Raw genomic sequence first — 25441 nt, forward strand, 5'->3', positions numbered from 1 at the left:
TTCATAAGGAAATCGATATGTAAAAGTGTCTACTTGTGGTTTTAGTGAATGCCTAATAATTGTGGTTGTATTATGAAGCAAACATTTGAGACCGATCTCATGAAAATAGAATAATTGATTCTACACAGTAGATACGTGATAAAAATTGGAAAATACGAAACAGGGTGATGGACTCTTGATGGTTTCCCAAGTGAGTGATTGAAGACTTGCAGTAATTGGGCCATTATATGGGAGTGAATGTTTATAATATAGTTTAGTTATACAATTTTAAATTAATTTATTATTTTTAATAAAATTACGTTTGTTTCTTATTCAAAACCTGGAAGTAAGATGTTGAATATTAGGAGTGTTGTGTAAGGAAACATTTTTCATTGCCATGAGTAGAAAAGGTATAATAATAAGTATATTTTCTATAAAAGCAGCCACTCAATATTTCGAAATTATAACTCATTTGGAAATTTAAAGAATAAATCAATTCCGCTGTAATCAAGGGGGTTAAAAATTCCAAGCAATGGTAAAATGTAAATAACAGCTAAGAACCACTACTTATTGCATTTTTAAATCTTAAGTATGTAGGAAAAATCCAGACTGACTGCTAAACTATAAATCAAATAAAGCCCGTCAAGGATGCATTAATAATTCAAAACAGCAAAAAATATCCGTTCATGTGAAATGGCAAAAAGAAAAGCATAGATAGAGGTCTTGACATAGCTATTAGAAGCTTTTAATTAAGAAAACATAGATAAGGGGTTTGACGGGCTGAGTGGGGAGAGTCTTCACGATTACTCACGTCCACCACGCTTGCGTTTCTTCAATCCATCTTCCTTCCCTGTCCCCGAAGTTGAACCTGCCACTTCCACGTTTTCCTCAGCGTGGGGAGGGATCCTCTCAAGTTGGTCCTGAGTAACATAAACTTGAACTGTTAATAAAACGATGACACCAGCAAACATATTAACATGTTGTTTAGACAACCTTTCCATGGTTCACCAAAGTGTCATCTTCAGTCATGGTAGAGACGGTGAAGGTCCGGTGGTTAGGAGTGAAGTTGAAAGGTGTCACACGTATGTGAAACAAAAACTTTTTCCCTTCTAACTCTTCAAGACATGCTGGGAGTTGCTCCTCTCCACCGTCATGCACCTGCAGCGGATGAGCAATAGTCAGGAGTTATATTATACCTGCATAGAATGCTATAACTGATCTGATTGTTTTAGTACCACATCAAGGGCAAGAGCAGCAGCATTCTGTTTAGTCAGTTTTGACATCTCCTTATCGAAGGCAACAAACGTGGCGCTGTCTTTGCCATCATCGACGGCGAGCTCAACACGGAACCTAACACAAAGGGTTGGAATTAAGGGTGAGAATATAACTATATCTGGGTTGATAACTGTTAAAGTGTAGACCATCTTACCTGACGACACCAGTGACGTCAGAGGTTAAACATCTGGTGCAGTCAAGGGATGTTCCATTCCTCTCCAATTTCTTGTTGCAGCCAGTGCATGACACAAATGACCAGCCATTTTCCTGATTGACACAAACAATCTGTGCCTTGCAGAGAAAGTCAGCTTCCTGTGTCTGCCCAAGCGCAGTGTTTTAGTCACCGGTAATTATGGAAAAACTTCTGAATTATACCAGAGTAAGGAAAGAGAGATGATTACCTGCTCATTGGAGTTGGAGATGTACGTGTTCAGATCCCCAATGGTGACAAGCTCTTTTCTCTTGATCCCTTCGAGAGTGTCAACACAAGTGTACGCCTGAGTTGCTGTAACTCCAAGACCGCCGATAAAATCTGCTATCTCAGGGATTCTGGTGTCAAAAAAGAACATAGTTCCTTGTGTGGAGTTCAGGTATAGGTTCCCTGTTTATTAAAAACACATGTAAGTCAGTCTTTTAGAATGTAAAAAAACTTTTAAAAATGATAATTCTGTTTATACATACACACATTCAGTGTGATCAATAAACCAAACTGACTAATAGGATAGGCTACATTAATATTATTGTTTATAATTTTTCATTTAGGTGCGGTTAACTAATAGGCTAGCTACTCTTAAACAGCCTTATATAGATATTAGAAGATGCTCATATTATTTTTTACCTCCAAACAGCTTAGGATTAACAGAGGTCACCAACATCACGGATTGGGATCTATCCCCATCCTTCAAAAAACCCCTAAAGGTGGACGCAGCCTCATCCCACAAAGAAACGTACACGGTTACATTCCTGTGACAGTAGAAAAATGCAGACAGGACAACAAAATAATAAGTTCATATGAAGACAAATTTCATACAAAGTGTCTTACATTGTAACACCATTTAAACTCAAAAGACACACAAACTCAAAAAGACCATTTCACAACCTTGAGGATATAACAACATTTAAAAGATAACTTACGGTTCGATTAGGAGGCGGACAACGATCCTGGTTGTGTCCGCGGTGTTATTGAGATCAGAACCTTGCACAGAGCGAATCTCCCCTACGACATCTGGGGGTGTAAAAATAATATTAGCAACTGTGAGTGATGATTTAACTACAAACTGTTATAAGAAAGTTAACAAACCTGGAAGCTCCAAGTTAGTATTGGCGAGAACTTGAAATTGGCCAATACGTCTCACCATGAAGCTGTTGGTTTTGATCACGGGGGCATCCACCTGGACGTCAACAATACGTGTCGAAGGAAGGAATCGGATCAGAAACTGATGTTCGGTGACCTTGTACTTTTCGGACACCCTACCAACCTCAAAACGTTCCAATCTCACGATTGAACCAGACACCAGAGACGACCGGTAATAGCTGACCCGGTTAGCTGGGATAAAACAATGGATCACAGTGTCCTGTAATAAGAAAACATTATCTCATTAACTTATCATAACAATTTTGACAGGAAAAAGAAAAAATAAAGATGAAGAGTTTTCACACACGACCAATGAATAATCAAGTTCATATATCGACTTTAAAAAATTCACGCAAGTATTTTGGAAAGAACCATCACCATCTCATCGAGGAGCAGAATGGTTATTCCCAGAAGCTCCCCATTCTTATTGATGTTCTTAGCATCCCAAAATCGGATGATCCTACCGACCACAGCCTGGGCGGATCTTCCAAGTCTGAGTGAATTGAAGGTGGAGTAGGGGACGGCAGCGACGGCGGAGACGGCAGCGACGGACGGGATAGCGGCTTAGGCAGCTGGTGAAGTCATTTTCGCAAGAGAGTGAAGAAGCTGTAAACGATGTTGTGAGAAATTAAGAGAAAAGGTTGAGAGATTACCTCGAGAAGTCTATATAAATTAGGATTTGACAGGCGTTACGAAAGAGTCTTAATGATGGTCATTAAGTGATGAACAACGGAAGAGAAAAAGGAATCGTCAGGAGAACGACCTTGAACGTCACAGGCGGATGCCCTGATTAGTCCGTCGCCGTTGAGAGGAAGAGATATGGGCCTGCATAAGGACATGAATTCTAACAGACATAGCTCATTAAAACAGATATGCTCAAAGGCCTAAACAGACATAAAGCCCATTGGTTAATCTTAAATTAACTATTCAGAAATTGTTAATGAGCTATCTCTCCGATAATGACATTCGACTCGAGGGTGTAGCTTATGTGAAATTCATAGGACTATATAATCATATTCATATTCAAATACTTGATTAACCTGAATATATATCTTTATTTAATTTGGGTTTATGTAACTGATTATACATGTAAATAAAATGGACTGACCTATCAACCTAGAGAACTTTTGTTGCAATCTCTTGGTTTAGTATTAATATTATAAAAGCAGTCATGTCGATGACTACATTTGAAAGTAAATATTCTGTTATATTATTTCTTTTTATGTTACATGAATATCTAGTAATCCAACTTAAACCAAATAAACCGAGTTCGGTTTGCCCTAATCCATAACGGTTTACATAGAAACCGGTGAGATTTCAAAATAAATTAGTATTATGTGTGAACCGGGAAACGGTTAACAAATAAAGTGAGATTAAATGTTAATTATGTTCTATACCATAAATAATGTCCTAGATACCTCGTGAAACACTTTTATGGTCATGGTTTAAATCTATAAGCAATGGTCAAATAGATATGCAGCTGATAAATCACATGAAAAAGGTACACCATTCGTAAAGTAGCAATTAAATAAAGCCCGTCAAGGATTCATTAATAATTAAAATCAGAAATAAAAAATCCTTGCATACGAAATGGCAAAACGAAAGCATAGATAGAGGGTTTGACAAAGCTAGTAGAAGTTCTCTTAAAAACATAGATAAAGGTTTTGACGGGCTAAACGGGAAAAGGTTTCCCAATTACTCACTGCCACCACTCTTGCGCTTCTTCTGAGCATCTGACTCCCCTGGAGGGGTGTCTGAAGCACACTCCTCATCCATCTTGTTTCCCAACATAGCAGGCCCAGAAGATGAAGCTGCAAGTCCGACGTTTTCCTCAACGTGGGGAGGGAAGCTCTCAAGGTGCTCCTGAGTCACATAGGTGTATCCCTGAGCTGCTGTAGCTCCGATACTGCATATAATATGTCGACACCGTTAACTTACAGTTGTTGCATCATATTAATTAAGTTTGATCTTTACCTGCTCACAAACTCTGCTATCTCAGGGAGGCCGGTGTCAAAAAAGAACCTAGTTCCTTGGGTGGAATTCAAGTACAGGTTCCCTGTTTATTTTTAGAAAATCATGTAAAGTGTGGAATAAAAAACATTCACAACTAAATCAATTACAAGATGATCATATAATTTTTTTTTACCTCCAAACAGCTTAGGACTAACCGAGGTCACCAACATAACAGACTGGGACCTATCCGCAACCTTCAAAAAACCCCTGAAGCTTGATGCAGCATCATCCCGTAAGGACACATAAACGGTCACAGCCCTGTAATAGCAACAGAACCGAAGATTTATGAAGCTAAAACTTAGGCAACACAACAGAACAATAATCTCAACCGAACCGAAGATTTATGAAGCCAAAACTCAGACAACAGAACAGAACAATAATTTCACAGATAGACATCACAACACCATTAAAATTTTTAAAACAGAACATGCTTCCCAACCTGAGAGAATATAAAACTTCACCGAAGATTTATGAAGCGAAAAATTAGACAACACAACAGAACAATAATCTGAACGGAACCAAGATTTATGAAGCCAAAACTCAGACAACACAACAGAACAATAGTTTCACAGATGGACATCACAACACCATTAAAATTTTTAAAACAGAGCATGCTTCCCAACCTGAGAGAATATAAAACTTCAAAACGACTTACGGTTCGATCAGGAGACGGACAAGAATCCTGCTCGTGTCTGCGTTGTTCTCCAGATCGGAACCCTGCACCGATCGGATCTCTCCTACAACATCTGCAGAGTTTAAAATATTTAAGAAACAGTCTGTCATGATACAACTAAAGCGGCAGTACAAAAAAACAACAAACCTGGAAGCTCCAAGTTAGTATTGGCAAGAACTTGCAGATGGCCAATACGCCTCACCATGAATCTGTTGGTTTTGATCACAGGACCAACCACTTGGACTCCGACCATTCGTGTTGAAGGAAGGAATCGAATCACGAACTGATGTTCGGTGACCTTATACATATGGGACACCCTTGCAACCTCAAAGCACTCCAATCTGACAATTGAACCGGGCACCAGTGATGACCGGTAATGGCTGACCCGGTTAGCGGGGATGAAACCGTGTATCACCGAGTCCTGTGGGTACAAAAGATTATCAATAGCTTCTCATTCAAAATTTTTACCAAAAATAAATTCAAGAAGTCATAATGAGTAGTTTTCAGAAACGAAATCAGAATCAGCAGGTCAATTCTACGGAATCATAATCTACCTAACCAATACACATACGCATAAGTCTATATCTTAATGTTTTCAACCTCAACACTAAAAACCTTCATTCCCCTAACACACGGAGTAAACGAACATAGCTATGAAAATCATATTTCTGAATCGTATAATAATCAGAGAGGAACATCACCTTCTCATCAAGTAGTAGAAAGGTTATTCCCAATAGTTCCCCGTTCTTATCGATATCCTTAGCATCCCAGAACCGGATGAGTCTACCGACCAAAGACTGGGCGGTCCTGCCAAGTCGGAGTGAGCCGAAAGTGGTGTATGGGACGGCGGCGGCGGCGGAGACGGCGGAGACGGCGGCGTCTTCAGAGACGGCGGGGACGACGGAGACGGGGGCGACGGCAGAGACGGCGGCGAAGACAGCTGGTGAAGTCATTTTTGCAAGAGTATTAAAATGATGACAACGATGCTATGAGGAGTGAACAGAAAAGGGTTGGAAGCTAACCTCGTAAACTCTATATAAAAGGATTAGAGAGACGTTACGGAAGTCAGAAGAAGTGCCCAGTTGAGTGTTAATGAACACCATAACTGCAGAAGAACGGAAGAGGATGAGGAAGAGGAAGAGAGATCGAGGGCGATCAGAGAAAAAAAAAAAACCTAAACGACACGTGAAAAAGAGATCGATGGGCCATAGGAGAAAACAAACAAAGTGAAACAGGTTAAAAGCCCATAAAAACGCCACGTGGCAACTTTGTGGGAGTGATACTCCCCTATTATTATATAGATTGGAATTTGATAGTGTTCATATAGTTTTATGACTACTGTAAAAATGAAATTCGTCAAAGCGCGTAAACAAGACATAGTAACGCGTTCATTGAATAGACAAAAGATAGGAACACAGCTCTAAATTGTATTTATCGTCCCTGAGAAGAGCATGTTTTAAACAAGCCGCATGCAGTCGGTCAAAAAGAAACAAAACCATTCACATGCAATGGTGATGAATATGTTTCTACTGATTTTCACTAATTGCAAGCAATTAACAATTAACAGGTGGCTAAGCTTCCATGGCATCGAGCATGCTCCTATCACCATCATCATCATCACGGTTTCCATGGCTGTTCTCATATCCCTGGCTGCTGCTTGTAGAAGAAGAAGAAGAAGAAGAAGAAGAAGACCCACCACCACCACTAACACCATTTGTTTCAGGTAGCTGATACCTACAAACAGGGCATGAGCTATGAAGCTCAAGCCATGGGAGCAAGCAGTGAGGATGAAACCTGTGGTTACACGGCATCTGTTTCCCCAAAGTTCCAACCTCAAAATCATCCAAACACACAGAACACTGCAGCCCAGGCTCTTGGATTATCACACTAGCCAAAGCCTCAACAGCATCTCTCCGAGCTGGAGGCGTTCCGTATCTGCTGGGATCAGTCTCAGTCAAACGCTCAAGCATGGCTTCAAATTCAGGACCGATGAAGTACTCGCTGAGAGAACCAGCAACAGCAGGAGGCAGAGCGTCGGAAACAGCAGAGCTCGGGACAGCGACGATCTGGTTGTAGGGATTGGTGACGATCACGCGTCCTCTCTCTCTACCAGCATCAGCAGCAGCAGCAGCAGGGGCAAGTGTTAAGCCAGTACGTATGCCCTGAAGCAGCTGGTCAATGGAAACGGGACGTCTTCCTCTTCTCCTGAGAATCTCTTGAAGCTGTGAATCCATGTCGGTGGTGGTTCCGTTCCTTGCGGAGTTTTTCATCATTTGGATGAAGATGGGAGCCAAGACTGTATCCATTGGTCTGTAAGCATTGTTCTCCTCCTCCTCTTCATCCCTGTTTTCCATGCCTCCTGATGATTCCTACCCTTCAAATCCCACACCAAAAAAAAAAAAACGATAAAAGGACTCAGCTTTTTTTTTTTAAAACCAAAACAGTCTAGTTGTAAAGACAAAACCCTAGAGCTAATCAGATCAAAACCCATTTCTCAAAACTCACAGACTAAATCCAATTAATGTTATGTGGGATTCGAACAACTATTCCAAAGGAAAAGAAACAGAAAGATGGCTTTTTTTATCATTATTATTATTCCTCCGAATCCTGAATCTAATCTCTCTCTTACCACTAAAGCAAGCCCCAAGTAATCTCCAATCAAAACAATGAAACAACAAAATGCAAGAGAAAGCAAGCACCTTTCTTTCTTTCTTTCTTTCTTTCTTTCTTTCTTTGAACCTTTGCGTCGAGAGTCCTCTTCAACAACAAAACAGACGAGAAATATATGGGTGAATGAAGTTTAGGGTTTGTATTTATACTACTAGGACAGGGAACGACGAGGAGGAGGATTCTAGATCCTTCCTTCTACCTTTTATTATTTGTCTCTACTCTACCTACTGTTAACTAATCAACTCATCTATTAATTTACTAAACTAATTACATCAGCTGATCCCATTAATTAACTATCTCTTTTTTTTTAGCTCGTGGGCCTTTTCGAAAAGAATACATTTGTTATTCATTGGGCTTTTTACTACACGTTATTATTTTATTCGAGCCCTCGGAATTAAAAAAAAAATAGGAAAAAAAAAGTGTGGCTGAAGGTAGTCGAGCCCCTGTCTCCACGGCCACAACGTGGGATTCCAACCACTAAACTACAGCGACTTTGCTGATATTGTATCCCTTTCTCTGTACTATATACAAATTAACATATTAAGCAATTCTATTATTAAAAGAGAAGTACAAACGAGAAATACCCCTTAATTACACCATTTATTTACATTATAAAGTCACTAAAAATTTATTAAACATATATTTAAGTATACTTGTCTTTTTCCAATTTAAATAATAGATTTAAGCATTTAATATATTTCTTAATTTAAATAATAGATTTTCTTAATCAAATCTTTACGAAAATAGATTTCCCAATATATTTCGTTTAATATATTAAATATTTTTTTAATATTTATTAGTATAAATAATAATATAAAAAATCACACATCATAATAAATTTATATAACATATAAATAAAATATAAAATAATTTATTCATATATTATTAGTATAATGGTTTCATAATATAAGTCTAATTAGTTATAAATATTAGATTTGTTTATATGATACACTGTGATATAATAGACGATAAAAAATCACAAAATATAATTATTCAACGTAATAAATAAAAATTTATGTTTTAAAATGTTATTAATAATTATATAATACATTTTAATTTACAAAAAAAAATGTATATATATATCTAGACTATTAAAAGGGGAGTACCAATATAAATTACCCCTTACTTTTCACAATTATTTACAATGGCATGCCACTGAGATTATTAATTAATTTACTTTCTATGATTCTTTGTCTTTTATGTTTAATTAGTGCATTTCCTAAATAGAATTCTAGCTAAAAAATATAACAACAATAATTAACAAACCTAACATATAGTATTCATTGTTTTTTTCTTATTTTATTATTTATGTGTGTGTTTGGAAATCTATATATATAAAAGAGAGTTGGTTCTCTCCTGCTGACACATAAGCGTCCACGTCAGAAATTCGAGTGTTCTCAGTGTGACACCTGTCCAGTTTACAAAAACTCACCGTTTCATTTAAACAGGAATACATATGGGCTACGTTGTATCTTCAATTAAATGGGCTATATAGTTGATCTTAGACACATTGTAATTGGGCCAAACAATACATCAAACAAAAATCCAAGTAGTATTTTGAAAAGTCGAATCTTTTCCATCTTCATCTCTCTCGGGGACTTCGCCACTGTGATGTCGATCTATAATCCATGTAATTGCTATGAAGACGCGACGGCGTAACCGTAGGCTGCATTCAATTAACGTCATTTAGGTTACTTTTAACACCACCGACCCACTTTATCGCATTCAATACACATGTTAAACTTATAAATAAGAGAATTTCGATTCCCACAAATTCATAGATTTTTCCTTCTTAATTATTAAAATCCGTAGAAAACCAAACCTTTCGATTGCAGCTTCCTCAGACGCTGGTGAAAGACCAGTGATGTAACTCATCAACAAACGTCTCCGTGATTGCCGCAAGAAACTCAACTGAATCACTCAAATGGAAGAATCAATCTTGGAGGAAGAAAAACTAACGGAGCAACAAAAACCTCCGCTCCAAACCCTCCGTCCTCATCCTCATTGAAGAGCTCCAAAGCTCCGCACTCCTCTCTCCACCGCTGTGAAGAAATCGAGGGCGAGGTTGAACAGTGGCCCTCGATTACTCAGCACCACCACCAAGCTTTCCTCCGATCAAGACGAAGCCATGAACAACGTAGTTGGCGTTCCCAAAAAAGATGAACTTATCAAAAAAAGGAGAGGAAGATGATAACAATGGCGGCGTTGATTTCTATAGAAGAAGAAGCTATAAATAATTAGGTTTGTAGGCACACATACACACATGACACACGGTTAAAAAAAATATTTTGGTTCACAAGTTAATTACCAATTGGTTAAGCAAACCAGCTCGCTACAGCTTTTTAAAAAAACAGAGAATGCTTTGGTTCGAAAGTTAATTAATTCATTAACAAAACCAATTGGTTAAGCAAACCAGGTTATGTAAATTTTGATGTTATGTATCGAAAACAAATTCAAAAAATTAATACCTCAACAACCTAAATATATATAGAATGAACTAAACTATATATATATATAACATATTATCAAAAAATTAATACCTCAACAATCTAAATATATATAGAATGAACTAAACTATATATATATATAGAAAATTCTATCATTTATTATTTATAATTAAATATACTTATTAAATATCTCTAATGAATATAATTTAATTAAAATATATAGTTTTGCCTGACGTCCGCAAAAATCTTTTATAGGTATACCCTAAAAAACTCATTTGATCAACTAATGAATTTAGAAAAAATGTTATGACAAAAACGACGGAAAATCAAAAGAAAATTGTTCAAAAAATCGACAGGTGATAATTAGACATTAGAGTTTATATGTCGTCTAGATGACGCCTAAAACAATTTTTCGACAAGTCGCTTTGTTTATGGCGCTATTATTAGAACATTGAAATACTATTACATTGTATTAATGATTAAAATCTGTAGTTCAAAGGTTACCCACAGCCTATTAAGCTATTATATCTTATGTTGGTAAGAAATCAACACATGCTTGACTACTATAACAACTAGCTGGCTGTAGTAATTGAGGTATAAGTATACTACAAGTTAATAATATGATTAAAGACTAATAATGTTAGTATACAGAAGTTAAAAATTGCATACTCAATCCATCTTCTGAAGTTTTCTCCAGCACGAGTCTGAGAGATTCGTTTTCCAAGCTGAGACCCTCATAACTCACAAGATTTCTACCACATTTTTCATCTTTTGTTAATTTTTGTTGCATTAATTTGGAAATAAAAAGCAAATCAACAAGAGTCATAACTCAGCAAGATTCCTCTAATTATCAATCAAAAGAAAAAGCATATAATTATGAAAATAACAATCCCATGGTATTTACAAAAATAGAATTAATAATAGTAATAATCCCATAGTACTACAATTAACATATCATAGCTAATTTTTTGCCACATCTTGATACCAAAGGGTCAATCCAAAAAAAGATAAAAGGATGTGTAAATAAAGAAACATTTAACCATCAACGTCATACTCTAAATAAATTTTCAATATATATAAACAGAAAATTAGTTCTCACTTTTGTACAAAAAAATTATACTTTAATAAAACATGCATTACAAAACACTATATAAAACATGAAAGCAGAGAAATAGATATTCAGTAACTAATAAAATTAACATGTGTTATATTCAGACCAACATATGCTTATTCTAAATTAAAATTTTATGTTAGAACCAAGAAAGAAAACATCTCATGTATCCTACATAAGAATGAAATAATATTTCTCAATTGAAATGAAGGTTTATTATGTTTTTAAATTCAGATAAATGTTAATATCAGTTTCTCAATTTAAAATAATACATTTGCTACCCTTTTTCTAACATTTGGATTTGTTATTTGTTACCTTTTTGCCTTATTATTAACATATTAGTACAATTAGTTCAGAATATATAAGCAGTTATAACCAAAAACATCAAACAAAAGAAACAAAGAAAGACAAAGAAATTTATTACTCTTTAGCCAACAATTCAATGCGATTAGTTATGTTACAATTCATTCGGTTGTAAGTGAAGCTACTGAAGTGACCCACACGAAACCCATCTTAGCCCAAGACATAAAAAGAAATTCTGGTATTTGGAAACTCAAAAATCTCATTTTCTTAACATAATCACACTTATTACAACCGAATATAGAAGAAAATTTACACAAAATTATATATTTTATTAAAACCAATGCATTGATTGGCACTGCTATAAACAAATGATGAAATTCTTGGAGTTGTTTTTATGGTGACTAACAAGTGCATACACTCATCGACCGCTATTCAGTTATAACACTTTCCATTTTCAGTGTTTTTTATTTTAATTAAATACACTTTACCTTTATCGCATTAAATATAACATTCATTCTTTAATAAGAAATGCATCTTCAAATAATCACTACTTCCGTTCTAATAACAATTCAAAAAGACTATGATTTCAACATAAAAGTTAATCACAATCCAATCTTTCCGAACCCAAAATATTACAAGATATCTGAATATGAGATCAAATTTTTGTTAAAGGAAACAATATGAAAACCATTCGAAGCCTTCACAACATATGAACGCCACAACTCTTTAATTAAAAACAACTATTTAGTTTTAAATATATCTTATCATACTAATCTTTCTATACTTAAAATTTTATGGAATACTGATGTTAGGAGTTTTGAGGCTCCTAAGTCAAATGATAGTATAGTGGTAGTAATTTGTCGAACCAGTTCTGAGGGACTCAAAGCAGTGAGAATGCAAGTATTTGCCTAATCTAAGTGCAGCCAGTGATTTGATGATTTCTAAACTAATGATTAAAGCTAATGCAAAGCAATAAAAATGATATTTTTAAGCTATTGGAAAAGAGAACTCATGGGTATAGGGATTTAGACCTTGGGTGATCAGGTTTCGAACTAAGGAATATAAATGATAAATCAAACTATCAACCTTAAGCCTAGACACAATTCTAAGCAAGCTCTATGTCTAGATGAATGCTCATTTGCTAACATGTCTCAAACATCAAATGTCTTTGGTTGAATAACATGCAAGCAATCATTACTAACAAGTCTATTAGCTATCTTAGCATCTTTAACAACAAATCTCTTTGGCAAAGTACACTAAAAGCCTAGGAGAGTTGACTCAGGCATTTCATCAAACACCTGTCGGGTGAGAAATGCCTAGAGATCACCCTTTGAGTGGCCTACTCAAATGATGCATTAAGATCACTCTACTATGCAAGGAACAAGTATGATCTATACCTAAAACATCCTAGAACTAGCCTAATCACCCTTAATCACCCTAACCCATGAATCCAAAAGGTGATTACTCACTAATCTCCATGATTCCTCTTAAACCCATGGTGGATTTCAGATGAATCATATAGAGAACTAGAAAAGAAAATCACAAGAACACAAGAACAATCAAATCAAAAGAGAACTTTCTTGAGAGAGTTTTGTGTTCTTCAATAGATAAAAGATTATCTGCCAAAAGGTGGCTACCACATCCTTAAACATTAGGTTTTTCAGAGTAAAAACGTGCATAACAAATTGCAAAAAGGTCCTTGAAAAATCATAAAATCGTGTAGCAAAAGGGGCTGGAGCGACCTTGGGGGGTCGCTCTGAGAGGTCGCTCCAGCCTCCTTTTTTGTGTCTCCGGGCGATGAAAACGCGAGCTACTTAGGTGGGTCGCTCTGGTTGGTCGCTCTGGTTGGGAGCTACCTTAGGGGGTCGCTCCGGAAGGTCACTCTGCGGTTCTCGACAGGATGGATATGCCTCTAGTAAATTGATCGTAACTTCTCCATTACATCTCCAAATGACTTGAAACCACTTCCATTAGAAAGCTAACTCAATTTCCTGTGTCTCCACAAAATCTTAGCAAAAGAAGATTTCTCTAAGGCCTCCATCCATGCTCATCTTTCACCTCCTTTTTGATCACATTGCTTCCAAATGTCTCCAAGAACTCCATGTGGTGTTCCAATACCTGATAGAGACATATGTATGCCAAATGCAACCTAAACATGCCTAAATCCTAATCTATATGATGCAAATGCTTATGAATGAATAGCTAAAACAATGCAAATATGCAAGATATCAACTCCCCCACACTAGTCCTTTACTTGTCCACAAGTAAACTTTCAAGAACCAAGGAGAAAAGGTTTGAAGATGGGGACTCATAACCAAAAGGAACTCTTCTTAGTTCTCAACCTAACAACCTTGCATAATCATACCAAATAGCAAGAGCAAAGATTTTATCCATCTCTAACTTCTCTAAGCCTATCTCAGCTCCTTTGATCTCTACACTCATTAATCATGCATCCACATACCATAAATCCACATCTCTCTAACATTTATGAAGCAACTCAATAGACATCTCACACATGGTCAACTGGTCCAAGTCATTTGGTTTGGTAAGACAAAAGATTTAATGCAAGTGAAATCAGAGGTTCAAAATGATCTTTTAAGGTGGTTTACTCTCAAAACAAAGTAGCTTTGACATTACACATAATATATCTAAGAAAGGGATCAACTCATGCATACAATGCTCAATCTCCATTGTTCTACCCTTTCCCAAACATACAAGATATTTAATTATTCCGCAATGTCAAACCCAACTCACATCTCTCACCAAAAGATTCCAAGAACATTTTTCACTTCAGACTCTTTCTTTTTGAAATCAATAAGGGATTTTTCACAATTTTAAAACAAATCTCAGCTCCTAACAACTTTGCTAGCCCCCTTTTTATTTTTATTTTTTTTTCTTTTCTTTTTTTTTTTTTTTTTTTTTTATTTATATATGGGGGCCAAGACTTTTCACAATAAGAGCTAGATACTTCTCCACTTATCCCATAAAGACTAATCATTTAAGCACAAAGAGTCAAACCTTTCATATTCCCAAATCACAATCACAACACTCACCCCCTTCCTATAGCTAGACAATAGAGTGACTAATCTAGCAAGAATGGAGACTAAGCATTGTCGTTCCCAATACTCTCAACATTATGCACATGTAAAGCTTTCCAAAGAGGCCTCACTCAACAAATAATGATGGTTTAAAAAGGAGGTATGGGTTTTGGGAGTGGAGTACCACTTGAGTTTGTCAAGAAGATTGGTAAAAAAGATAGGACAACTCAAGTGTGTATATCCATGACTTAGCACACAAGGGACCATATGCAAGAGACATTAAAACAGGAGCTTGCTTCAAAGAGAGAGTATCAACAGTCAAATGAGTTTCAAGAGGAGCATTCAAGGCGCGAAGTTTACAAGCTTTCCAAAGAGTGCTCAAGCTACTTGTCATGATTACAAAGGTCAACAAATTCAGTACTTAGCATGAGCTCTTTACAAGATTGAAATCCCCCTAATGCATGAATGCAACCTATATGCTTCTAGACTCAATCCTACAAATGCAAATAATGCAACTAAATGATTCTTTTTGTGTTTTTCAAAATTTTTTTTTTTTTATGCAAATAAGAATGTAATATGCAATGCATGAGACTCAAAATCATGGAAACAAACATGATCAAATACTTGGTACCTCCCCCACACTTAAATCACACAGTCTCTGTGTGAGTGAGGTACCCAATGGAAATGTGAAATACAAAGAAAAAAATGGGAGAAGGGAAGTTTCCAGTTACCTGAGACGGGAGCGAGGTGGAAGGGTTGCTGTGGCAGGTCGCTCCCAGCTGGAGCGACCTTATGACGTCGCTACGGACACCTCGCTCCATGGTCAGTTTCGCTCCGGAGGACACGAGCGACCTCTGGGGGTCGCTGTGGGCAAGTCGATCCCAGCTGGAGCGACTTCTCTCTCTCGCTCCATGACCTCGCTCTGATGTCTGAGTTTCTGCTCCACACCTGCAAACAACTTCATTTTCCCATTGTTCTATGCAATAGAATGATAATGCAAATACTAATGCAATATATACAAGGATACTCATGGGACTTCCTCCCAAGTGAGCTTGTTTTAAGTCTCTAGCTTGACTTTGCCTCCTTTGGATCAGGCTGGAATAGGTGCAGAGAGTGGAGTTGACACTCCATCTTCCTCAGGTGGTAGCTCATCAAAGTTATCATCAGCAGGAGGAGGATTCATCTCTTCAATGGTGAAGGCTTGTCCACATACAGTGGGGTGCCTCATCTTCTCCTTGATGTCAAAGTGGAGGATGTTCTCCTTGCCCAAATGGAGGTCAATCTTCCCTTCCTTCACATTCACAATAGCTCCTGCTGTAGCTAAGAATGGCCTTCCAAGAATCAATGGGTCTTGAGCCTCCTCACCCATTTCAAGCACCACAAAATCTGTAGGTATCTCATACCTTCCAATCTTCACAGGGAGGTTCTCTAGGATGCCCACAGGGTACTTCACTGATCGATCAGCCAACACCAGAGAGAGTCTACACTTCTTGTATTGAGTGAAACCAAGCTTCTTTGCCACAGACAAAGGCATCAAGCTGACACTAGCTCCCAAATCGCAGAGACATTTCTCAAATACCATAGGTCCAAGAGCACAAGGGAGTGTGAAGCATCCTGGATCCTCTAGCTTCTCTGGAGCATGTAGCCTCTGAATGATGGCATTGCACTCATGACTCAGAACCATCATTCCCTCCATCTCCTTCTTCTTAGCAGCTACAACATCTTTCAGGAGTTTGCTGTATTGAGGAATCAGCATGAAAGCATCAATGATGGGCATTGTAACCTGAGCTTCACTCATCTGCTTCTCAAACAAAGCCTTGTACTTCTGTAGCAGCTGCTTCTTGAATCTACCAGGGAATGGAAGCTTTGGTTCATAGGGAGGGGGGACAGGAGAGCTCTCACTAGCTGGAGCAGCAGATTCACCATCTTTTATTGTTTTCTTCTCTTCTCCAACCTTTCCTTTACCCTTGGCTTTTACAATCTTCTCCAAGATCTCAGCATCTGTCTTCTCATCAACAATGACCACTTCATCATCTAGGTTGATGGCCACCTCCTCACCTTGTTTCTCAGCATCCTTGGTGAGGGTTAGAGGAGTCAACTGCTTACCACTCCTAAGTGTGACAGCTTTTGCTTCCTTGGGGTTTTGATCTGACTTTCCAGGTAGAGATCCTTGCTGGCGGTTCTGGTGGGAGCTCATGGAAGCAAACTGATTCTCCAAATTCTTGACAGAAGAAGCAAGGTGGGAGAATTTGTTGTTGAGCTCATTGTAGCTCCCATCAATCTTGGAGTGAAGGTTCTTCAGCTCATAGCCCACATGCTTCTCACTTCTAGTCTGAGACTCCAAGATCTGTTTCAGTAAGGCATCAGTGCTGCTCTGTTGAGGGGCAGAGGAGCTAGGAGAGGAGTTTTGCTGAGGCTGATAGTTGCTCTGCTGGTTGTTTGAATAGGGCTTCTGTTGGTAGTTGTTGTACTGAAAGTTGGGTTCCTTCTTGTACCAGCTACCATTACTGTTGATGAAACATAATTCTTCTTGCCCTTCCAAACCCTCAACCTCATTGACAGTAGGAGGTATCTCCTGGCTTGGGTTGCCAACAAAGTACACCTGCGCTTGTGTGGCCTTATCAGCAATGAGTTTGTCAATCTTCTCCTGAAGAGCCTTTATCTCATTCCTTGTTTGATTGTCCTCACCTCTGCTGCTTCTGTCATGGTCTCCACTGTAGACTGCATCACTCTTAACCATGTTGTCAACCAGAGCCTCTGCCTCTTCCTCAGTTCTCCCCAAAAAGAACCCATTGCTAGCTGTATCCAGTCTGGCTCTGTACTTAGGAAGAGCACCTCTGTAGAATGTGCTCAGCAAGCTCTCCTTAGAGAATCCATGGTGTGGGCACTGAGCTTGGTAACCATTGAATCTCTCCCAAGCTTCACTGAATCCTTCCAAGTTCTTTTGTTGGAAGCTGGAGATCTCGTTCCTCAACTTAGCAGTTCTTGAGGTAGAGAAGAACTTCTCCAAGAATGCTCTTTTGCAGTCTTCCCAAGTGGTGATGGAGTCACTTGGTAGAGACTTCTCCCATTGACGTGCTTTATCCCCCAAAGAGAAAGGGAATAGCTTGAGCTTTAAGACATCCTCGGACACACCATTATTCTTTGACATACCACAGTAGCTGTCAAACTTATCCAAGTGATCAAATGGGTCCTCCACAGCCAGACCATGATACTTGTTGTTCTCTATGCAGTTTAGCAGTCCTGACTTGATCTCAAAGTTGTTAGCAGCCACAGCTGGTGCTCGGATTCCAAGTCTAGGACCATGGGTGTTGGGGCAGTCATAAGTGCCAATGGGGCGAGCTGGTCGCTGTTGGGGCCCTTGTAGAGCATTGTTTACTCCATTGGGGTTCAGAGGATTTTGTGGATCAGCCATCTCAGCTTCTTGTGTCTGCAGTAAAGCTTGTTGCTCTTCTTCTCTTCTTTTTCTAGCACACTCTCTCTCTAAAGCTCTGATGTCTGCGGCTCTTGGAACAAGGTTTGATGTACCCTTGCTCCTCAAGTTCATACACCTGAAAATCACAAAGAGTGAAGAAGAGAATCAGTAACTTACAAAAATAAAAATGACTTAGTCTCAAGCAAATGACTAAATCTCAATGTTCAAATCAAACTCAGAATTTGGCAACGGCGCCAATTTGATGTTAGGAGTTTTGAGGCTCCTAAGTCAAATGATAGTATAGTGGTAGTAATTTGTCGAACCAGTTCTGAGGGACTCAAAGCAGTGAGAATGCAAGTATTTGCCTAATCTAAGTGCAGCCAGTGATTTGATGATTTCTAAACTAATGATTAAAGCTAATGCAAAGCAATAAAAATGATATTTTTAAGCTATTGGAAAAGAGAACTCATGGGTATAGGGATTTAGACCTTGGGTGATCAGGTTTCGAACTAAGGAATATAAATGATAAATCAAACTATCAACCTTAAGCCTAGACACAATTCTAAGCAAGCTCTATGTCTAGATGAATGCTCATTTGCTAACATGTCTCAAACATCAAATGTCTTTGGTTGAATAACATGCAAGCAATCATTACTAACAAGTCTATTAGCTATCTTAGCATCTTTAACAACAAATCTCTTTGGCAAAGTACACTAAAAGCCTAGGAGAGTTGACTCAGGCATTTCATCAAACACCTGTCGGGTGAGAAATGCCTAGAGATCACCCTTTGAGTGGCCTACTCAAATGATGCATTAAGATCACTCTACTATGCAAGGAACAAGTATGATCTATACCTAAAACATCCTAGAACTAGCCTAATCACCCTTAATCACCCTAACCCATGAATCCAAAAGGTGATTACTCACTAATCTCCATGATTCCTCTTAAACCCATGGTGGATTTCAGATGAATCATATAGAGAACTAGAAAAGAAAATCACAAGAACACAAGAACAATCAAATCAAAAGAGAACTTTCTTGAGAGAGTTTTGTGTTCTTCAATAGATAAAAGATTATCTGCCAAAAGGTGGCTACCACATCCTTAAACATTAGGTTTTTCAGAGTAAAAACGTGCATAACAAATTGCAAAAAGGTCCTTGAAAAATCATAAAATCGTGTAGCAAAAGGGGCTGGAGCGACCTTGGGGGGTCGCTCTGAGAGGTCGCTCCAGCCTCCTTTTTTGTGTCTCCGGGCGATGAAAACGCGAGCTACTTAGGTGGGTCGCTCTGGTTGGTCGCTCTGGTTGGGAGCTACCTTAGGGGGTCGCTCCGGAAGGTCACTCTGCGGTTCTCGACCAGGATGGATATGCCTCTAGTAAATTGATCGTAACTTCTCCATTACATCTCCAAATGACTTGAAACCACTTCCATTAGAAAGCTAACTCAATTTCCTGTGTCTCCACAAAATCTTAGCAAAAGAAGATTTCTCTAAGGCCTCCATCCATGCTCATCTTTCACCTCCTTTTTGATCACATTGCTTCCAAATGTCTCCAAGAACTCCATGTGGTGTTCCAATACCTGATAGAGACATATGTATGCCAAATGCAACCTAAACATGCCTAAATCCTAATCTATATGATGCAAATGCTTATGAATGAATAGCTAAAACAATGCAAATATGCAAGATATCAAATACAAAAATCATTATCATACATTTCTCTTACAAATGCAAATCTAAAACACAAACCCAAAATCATAAAAAAATAATAATAACATATATCACAAATAAAGAATATTCCGCCCGTAGGGCGGGCCGACCCTAGTAATTAATAAACATAGCTTTAAATAGTTAATGAACAATATTATTTTCAAATTTATGTAATTATAATTTTATTATTTATAATAACTAAAAAATAAAAGTCACATAAAAACAATTATTTATATAATATATAAATATATTATCTTACATATATTTTCATATAAATAATACCCCAATGTAAGTTGAGTATGATATGTTGAAAATATAAAATATATAGCACCATATATTTTAAATAATATATACAACAATTTTGTTATACATTATCATAAAATTTTGATCCACAAAAATAAAAATATGTTTGTGCGGATATACGGGTCATATTCTAAAAAGTATGGATGATACCATTGATGGTTTACCAGACAAAATAAAATAACTCAATATAAACTATAAATCATTGTATTTAGAAATGTCCTATTAAAATTTATTTAATCAGGTAACTTTTTAAAATATATATTATCACTTATAAAAATAAATACTTATTACAAATTTAGATCATGTTCCTAGTCATTTTAACTAATTAAAATTTTCAAAAAAATCTATACTTTTTTTTGAAAATCTTGTTAACCAAGTTTAAATTCATATATTCAGTATTTTCATAATCTTTAGTATAACAATAGTATTTAGAAAGACCAAGAAACAATTAAAATTAAACATTATACTCATTGCAAATCATGTAAACATGTAAAACAAAAATAAAAATGAAAATTGACACATGTTCGGTTGAGCGGGTCAAAATGTTAAACATTATATTAGTCAGCAGCATGCAATATAATGTTCTCAGAGTCGTGTTTTGTTTGGGATTCAGAAACGTCCAGTCTTTCAAGGTGATCTTATTGTCCTTATTGCTTTTCGAATTCTCATTTCATTTTTATCAACCAATGGAATTTCTCTTCAGCCTTCTACGTTTTACTCCTAAACAATCGACATAATCATATGGTTGCTAGGCAGGCAAGATACGAGAAAAGAAGGTGAAATGGACTTGGTTGGTTGTGCTCTGCTGTGAGGAATCTGGAAAGTGGAAGTTTCTCAAGCATTTAGATAGATTTTTGTAAATTTAATGGACAGATCATGGTTAGGAAAGAAGTCTAGCATTTTAGATACTCGCACTATGTTGTTTCTTAGCAGATAATTAGAACTGAATTCTATCTCTGAGCTAGTAACTTCAATGGAGCACTCTGGAACTAAGTAAGCAGCTCTGTATGTTTCTGATCCTTATTTGTAAAGTTCATACCAACACTCTACACAAGTTTTTAGCCGAGACCTCCACAGTTAAAGCTGTTACAACCTGTGACCCTGCAAATTTAAGTCTACGCTCTTGGAGGGTATCTTATTGGTAAGTTCATCACTCTTTAAATCATAAGTAGTTTTCCTTCCCATACACATTCGTTAATGCTTTGATTAATTGATATGTCTCTAGCTTGAAGCTTTTGTTTCCTCATATAGCATTTGTGATAATGTCACTTGCCTCTTGTTAGGGAATCCTTCTGCTTATTATCTTTATAAGTGGACTGTGTTGTATGGCGGGTATCGACACACACTGACTTAGATTCGATAGAGACTCCTCAAGAGCAGTCACATCTTTGCCCCTTTCAAATGGGGATTGTTACATTCATTTCTTGAAGAAGTGTGCATGTGATTATAAAAAACTTTGTATTAGTATATCATATTCACTTATTTGTTTTTAGTTTTGTCTTCATCGAAAAGGTCTGTAAACACTTGTGATAATTGAGAACGTAGAAGAAAAAAAAAACAGATTTTGAAGTCTAGTGTGTGTGTGTGTGTGTGTGCGTGTTTTAATTTACTTTTACCGTTACTGTTTGGTCATTCATCTATCTCATGCACATGCATACACAAATGATGGACCCCATGAGAAGTGTATTTATTGTTTTTTTTTTTTTTGCTAAAATTTGTGAGTGTATTTATTGTTGCAGAGCCTTAACTACAAAGGGCCGTATATGTCTCGCGAGTTGCGATCCATTACCCATCACTACCAACTTACTTTCTTCACCAACAAACCAGGCGCTAGTGAAATGTGAAACGAGAGATGAACTATAGATTTTAGACATGTATTTATTGTTTTTCAGAAGGAAGATTTAGAGTTGTGTGGTACAGGATGGGGTTTTGAGAGATGAGAAAGGAGAGGTGAAGTGGGATGGGACGTGCCAAAGCATCCTATGTTTAGGTCTCTTCTAGAACCAAGAGGCTGCCGCAATATTTGCGGATACTGAATTGTTGAGACAATTCTGATAATGAAAAAGGAAAATTTGAAAGTGAATCTAAAATGCTAATCAAGGTGTTAGAGAATCCTCAAGAAGGGCCCAAAAACTACATACTTTCACAGTGAGGTGCTTGGCACTACAAGAAGATGGTTTAACCTAGATACTTATTCATTAGAAGGATGACAAGCTAACTAATGTGCTGATGCATTCGCTAATTAAGCTATATCATTTTGTACGTACCAACTTATCTTGGATAATACTCATGTAGATAAACTTAATCGTAGACATGCATGGATTAACAAACTCTATGTATTAGATATTATTATTACGCTTTTATTAACATTATGGTTTGTCGAGTTTAGAAACAAAAATAACAAGAACAGAAAAGATTATTGTCCATGTCAACTTCTGGAGTAGAGAGCCTTCATGCACATCCCTTTTTCTGAATGAAATATACATATTACTTTGAAACAAAACATTGAATAGCTAATATATTTTTGTTTAATTAGAGTTAAAATAACTAATGACCTTTAAGGAAGTGTAGAGTATTTTCACCCTGCTGCTGTATTTGAATTCAAAGTCACCCTATTGGTATCGATCTATCTTTAATAGTTATTGTTTTTTTCCCTTTGTACTGATGTTTTTATGCAGTACATGTTTACTGCATCTATGTATGATCAGTTTGGTCACAGACTTTTTATTGGAATAAAACGATTAAGAGTTATCTCATCTTTGATAAGCTCTGATTCCTATCTTCCATACACAAGATGCGATCCAATTCTTAGCTGTAATTCTCCTTGATCGGTTTCCGTCAATACGACTCTGTCAACACGACTTTCGGGGAAGGTGATTATCCTAACAGTGGTTGAGCTTGATCGAAAAGGCCGAAGCAGTGCCTGAATCGCTCCCTATACCTGGAAAATCATCGAACTCGTTTGATCAATAAGACTTTGTCAACACGACATGATCGGTTAAAGACTCTTAGGAAAGAAAATCATGCATGCGACGCAAAGAAAAAAAATTCATCATAGATTCATAGAAACTATATAAGAAACAAAATTCACCCATGATATGCTTATTTCCTGGGGAAAAGAATTTAAATTTTACAAACTGTATTTTTTGAATATTAGGAAAGTTAACACTATTCAATAATCAATTATTCATATATATATAACATATATTATATCCGTTCATGAGATAAAAAAAGTTAATTGACATTACGTAATATTGAATACTAACTTTTTTTGAGAAAGAATAATCTATAGTACGTTGCATAGATATTTGGGTCAACCTTCTGTTCATCCATTGGTCTATGTTGGCGTTTTTCTCCAAAACATGATAATATTGTTTTAAGTTCATCTCTTCTCTCTAGTTTATTTTTTTTTCTGGTTAAAAATTATGTACAGTTTTATAGCTAATGAAAGGTTAATAACTTAATATATTTGTAATATGGGCATTTTTAAAACAGAAAAAACAAGAAAAAGAAAGAGACGTTGAAGAGACTTTTACTCTAACCATAGACGATAACAAGTGAGATTGCGTTGTCCATTGATGGATCCATCGTGGCAGGTGGCCTCTTTCATTGCATTTTATACTTTTTATGCTGCAAAGTATCCAATTATTTGGGTTAGATTAGAAGTTTAAAACATGTTGTGATATCATTTGACTGTGCAGATAATTTTTTAGACTACTACACAGAACAATCTTTTCATTTGAATCAAATAGCATGCACTTAAGTTATTCTAATTAATAGTTAATAACATTTACATAGTCTAACCTATAGAACTAATTACGTTTTGGATGTAGCATAATCAATGCCAATGAAAATAAAACAAATAGCATAATTGATAATACGGAGAATTTTCCAAAACATATCATTGCATGTTAAAATTAACTATCAAGAAAAGTATAGCATAATTTGGAAGCGGAATTCCAAAAACAGAGAACATGCTAACTCTAAACTTATAATAATGTTTATAAAAAGGTATAAGACAAACTACTATTATCATCATGAAATGTTATGCTTCATGTTATTGTCACATGGGAGTTTCATCAGTAGTGTTGTATTTCATTTATTTTTTTTGTATAAACAACAAAATTAAGGAAAAAATAAATCAAGAATGAAATATATTGCTCGTTTTTATATCCCTTTGTTGTTGTACAGTGATATGAATTATTCTGAATTTACATTTGATGGTGATGAAACCATACTACTAGAAGAGACAAGTATATTACATTTCGTAAGCTAGAGCTATTAGTAATATCCACACAAGCATTTTTACTAAATAAATCACATTGATGGCAATTAGTCAATCAGCAGCACATATATATTGTGTGGTTAACGATTTGTTTTTCTTTTACACAAGATAGATGTGATCAGAATGCATATCATATGTTTTACTAATAATTTATATAACACATACTAATAATTGGTATTTGTTATTAATAGTGATATTCTATTAAAAATATTAAAAGGATACTATTTTAAAAATGATTATTTCGGTATTAGTGATATATTACTATTTGGCGATTTATAAAAATCTAAACTATGACTTTAAATTTGTTTATACAAATTAAAATATAACTCTAAAACTACTCTAAACTTATAATAATGTTTATAAGAAGGTATAAGACAACTACTATTATCATCATGTAAATCATAATATATACTAATAAGCGGTATTTGTTATTAATAGCGTATCTTATAAAAATCTAAATCTTACTTAGACAATCTGTATTTGTTAATGAAAAATATTCTATGAAAAATATTAAAAGGAAACTTTTCTAAAAATTATTAGTTTCGATATTAGTGATATATTACTATTTGGTGATTTATAAAAATTAAAACATAACTCTAAAATAAGTTCTAAATTAATTATTTTGGAAAAGGGGGAAATAAAGTTTGCTAAATATTGACAATTTGGATAAACTCATCTACAGCCGTTAAAACCTGATTAAGATTAAAAAAATCACCAATGACAGTCAAAGTAGCATCATTTTCATCACCACTGTTCAAGTTAAAAAGGGTGAATAGTAATTAATTTATTATAATAGTAGTTAACTTAAATAATTAACTTTTTTCCATTTGGTGATATTGACAAATGTTACATTCATTTACAATGTGTAT

At 36.2% G+C, this 25441-nt stretch overlaps 3 protein-coding genes and 1 non-coding gene across 5 annotated transcripts; 1 reads left to right on the top strand and 3 right to left on the bottom strand.

Moving 5' to 3' along the window:
* Window positions 1-607: 607 nt before the first annotated feature.
* LOC108826620 (uncharacterized) lies at window positions 608-3418 on the bottom strand. Of its 2 annotated transcripts, XM_056988032.1 has the most exons (11): window positions 3262-3418; window positions 2987-3180; window positions 2733-2828; window positions 2555-2645; window positions 2389-2479; window positions 2093-2217; window positions 1656-1855; window positions 1409-1572; window positions 1215-1329; window positions 973-1137; window positions 608-899 (listed from the first exon to the last, which is right to left on the bottom strand). In XM_056988032.1, the coding sequence occupies exons 2-11, from the start codon at window positions 2987-2989 to the stop codon at window positions 783-785; spliced, it is 1167 nt and encodes a 388-aa protein (XP_056844012.1). In that variant the 5' UTR covers window positions 2990-3180; window positions 3262-3418; the 3' UTR covers window positions 608-782. The 2 variants fall into 2 exon arrangements, with proteins under 2 accessions (XP_056844012.1, XP_018455509.2); XM_018600007.2 differs by having other exon boundaries at window positions 2555-2828.
* Window positions 3419-4145: 727 nt separating this feature from the next.
* On the bottom strand, window positions 4146-6304 carry LOC108853608 (uncharacterized). Its single transcript, XM_056986878.1, has 6 exons — window positions 5996-6304; window positions 5442-5715; window positions 5277-5367; window positions 4755-4879; window positions 4583-4664; window positions 4146-4514 (listed from the first exon to the last, which is right to left on the bottom strand). Exons 1-6 carry the CDS (start codon window positions 6245-6247, stop codon window positions 4304-4306), a joined length of 1035 nt encoding a protein of 344 aa, XP_056842858.1. The 5' UTR covers window positions 6248-6304; the 3' UTR covers window positions 4146-4303.
* Window positions 6305-6665: 361 nt separating this feature from the next.
* On the bottom strand, window positions 6666-8157 carry LOC108837600 (E3 ubiquitin-protein ligase SIRP1). Its single transcript, XM_018610631.2, has 2 exons — window positions 7994-8157; window positions 6666-7668 (listed from the first exon to the last, which is right to left on the bottom strand). Exon 2 carries the CDS (start codon window positions 7646-7648, stop codon window positions 6866-6868), a length of 783 nt encoding a protein of 260 aa, XP_018466133.1. The 5' UTR covers window positions 7649-7668; window positions 7994-8157; the 3' UTR covers window positions 6666-6865.
* Window positions 8158-17733: 9576 nt separating this feature from the next.
* On the top strand, window positions 17734-17840 carry LOC130497941 (small nucleolar RNA R71). Its single transcript, XR_008936983.1, has one exon. It is a non-coding gene; the product is annotated as a small nucleolar RNA R71 (small nucleolar RNA).
* The last annotated feature ends 7601 nt before the right edge of the window (window positions 17841-25441 follow it).

This window comes from Raphanus sativus, chromosome 1 (genome assembly GCF_000801105.2).
Source record: "Raphanus sativus cultivar WK10039 chromosome 1, ASM80110v3, whole genome shotgun sequence".
NCBI lineage: Eukaryota > Viridiplantae > Streptophyta > Magnoliopsida > Brassicales > Brassicaceae > Raphanus > Raphanus sativus.

Bases quoted from the DNA above. Each gene is read 5' to 3' on its own strand.
- LOC108826620 (XM_018600007.2), bottom strand. The intron at 2,480-2,554 runs GTTTGTTAACTT...TTACACCCCCAG, and splicing joins TACTAACTTGGAGCTTCCAG to ATGTCGTAGGGGAGATTCGC. The intron at 900-972 runs GTTGTCTAAACA...TATGTTACTCAG, and splicing joins CTTTGGTGAACCATGGAAAG to GACCAACTTGAGAGGATCCC.
- LOC108853608 (XM_056986878.1), bottom strand. From the start codon at position 6,247: ATGACTTCACCAGCTGTCTTCGCCGCCGTCTCTGCCGTCGCCCCCGTC. The intron at 5,716-5,995 runs GTGATGTTCCTC...TTGTACCCACAG, and splicing joins TTCTACTACTTGATGAGAAG to GACTCGGTGATACACGGTTT. The intron at 5,368-5,441 runs GTTTGTTGTTTT...TAAACTCTGCAG, and splicing joins TACTAACTTGGAGCTTCCAG to ATGTTGTAGGAGAGATCCGA.
- LOC108837600 (XM_018610631.2), bottom strand. From the start codon at position 7,648: ATGGAAAACAGGGATGAAGAGGAGGAGGAGAACAATGCTTACAGACCA.